Source organism: Buceros rhinoceros, unplaced genomic scaffold (genome assembly GCF_000710305.1).
Source record: "Buceros rhinoceros silvestris isolate BGI_N320 unplaced genomic scaffold, ASM71030v1 scaffold11419, whole genome shotgun sequence".
In the NCBI taxonomy this organism is placed as follows: domain Eukaryota; kingdom Metazoa; phylum Chordata; class Aves; order Bucerotiformes; family Bucerotidae; genus Buceros; species Buceros rhinoceros.
In genome coordinates, this window is record NW_010430950.1 from 27,145 (window position 1) to 28,939 (window position 1,795).

General features: G+C 59.7%; 1 protein-coding gene across 1 annotated transcript in view; it reads right to left on the bottom strand.

Annotated features, from left to right (window-relative positions):
• EPHA10 (EPH receptor A10) overlaps nucleotides 1–1,795 on the bottom strand; it is a gene marked incomplete at its 5' end in the record, with an annotated part of 4,992 nt that overhangs the window by 838 nt on the left and 2,359 nt on the right. The window contains 3 exons of the mRNA XM_010143233.1: nucleotides 12–101; nucleotides 211–404; nucleotides 582–731. Coding sequence (XP_010141535.1) covers nucleotides 12–101; nucleotides 211–404; nucleotides 582–731 — 434 coding nt within the window. The remainder of the gene's footprint in view (nucleotides 1–11; nucleotides 102–210; nucleotides 405–581; nucleotides 732–1,795) is intronic.

Sequence of the window (1,795 nt, forward strand, 5' to 3'; positions counted from 1 at the left end):
TGTTTTTGTACCTCCCCATTTCTATCGCTCCCAGCCACTCGCCCACGGAGCTGAAAGACGGGAAGGCTGAGAAGGTTCGCTCGGTGAGGGGGATGGACGTGCTGTGGGACCTGTCAATAAAACAGGCGGTGAGGAGGGAGCGGGGCTCGGCACCCTCAGGCAGGGCCCAGCGGAAAGGCAGAACAGGCAGCAAAGCAGGAGGGTGCTCACCTGGTGCACGTGTTGCTGGGGCACTTCGGGGGCTCGGGGCTCTGCACCATCTTGCTCAGGATGTTGTGGATGTGTGAGAACTTGGGTCTCTGGCTGCGGTCCTTCTGCCAGCAGTCGAGCATGAGCTGGTGGAGGGGTGGCTGGCAGTTCACCGGGGCAGGCAGGCGGAACCCGTCCTCCACAGCCTTCATCACCTGCAGCAGCAGAGAGGGGTAGGGGGTCAGGCACTGCGATGCAAACCGCTGGGGCAAGCCTCCCTCCTCACACCCTGCCTGGGGAGCGGTGGCAGCTCCTTCACGCACTGCAGAGCCACCTGCACGCCACGAGACACGGCAACATCGTCATCTACCATGCAGACACCGGACACTCACATCCTGGTTGGACATGTCCCAATAGGGTCTCTCGCCGTAGGACATGACTTCCCACATGACGATGCCAAAGCTCCACACGTCGCTGGCCGGACTGAAGTGGTGATACTGGATGGCTTCGGGGGCCGACCACAGCACCAGGCTCTTCCCGCGCTGGAGGGGCAGAGGGGGAGAAATGACACACTCGCACTGCAGGACAGAGCTGAGGCACGTGATTCCTGGGGACCGCTTGTCAGCATTGCAGGGGACACCAAGCAAGGCCACGTGCAGGTCTAGTACTAAGAGACAATTTTGGCCTCAATTTCTTTAAAAATGGCCAGGGAGCCGTATGCTACAGGGGAGCGTGAGTCCTGAAATATTAACAGGAGAGGAGGATGTCTCCGGAGCTGGTGGCATTTTAGACGTTAATATTTAACGAAAGCCAGCTCAGAGCTGTGCAAACACACAGTCCCTCCACCCCGGCTTCTCTCCTGTAATTAGCCATCCCCATCTTGGCATCTGCAGAGCCCTCGGCATGTGCTGGGGGAAGCAGGCGACAGACACCGCAGCTAATTGTAATTAACAGCGCGGAGATCTCAACCCCAAAGCCACAGCCCGCTGCATCGTGGCGTCCCCTCGCTTGGCGGGCTGCTCTGTCCCGGCATCACGCCAGCGCCCAGGCAGCTCTGCGAGAGGGCTCTGCAGCACGACAGCCGAGGTGGGCTACGGATCTGCAGGAGAGCTCACTGCATCCAGTGAGGGGGACACGCTTTGCCAGGGACCCGTCGGGACAGTGCTGCTCTCCCTGCAGAGCTCCTGCAGCTAGCAAGAACAGCTGAAAAAGTTTCCCAAGACTTTTTCTGCCACCAGCCTGCTCAGAGCCATCAAACAACTGCAGCTCCCTTGGAGCATGAGCCGAGCCCTGCCAAGAGGCTCTTCCCCCTGGGATGCCCATACCCTGCTCTGGGACACAGGCGCCGGGTCCCCGCAGGCAGCACACATCAGCTGCTGCCTCCTTGGTGCTGCCCAACGCTCCCTGCAAGCAGTAAGTGCTCACTGGATTGAGGAATCAATGCTCCTTAAAATATTAATACCCGGTTAATGGGATACGCTGCCAGCCCCAGCTGATACTGGGCGGCTGCGGCACACTCCGGATGAAAAACGTCATATCGCTCTGCGGTTAAAAAGGCGCTGGTGCACCCTCGAGTGAAATGGGCCAACACGGTGCGTGCAGCCAC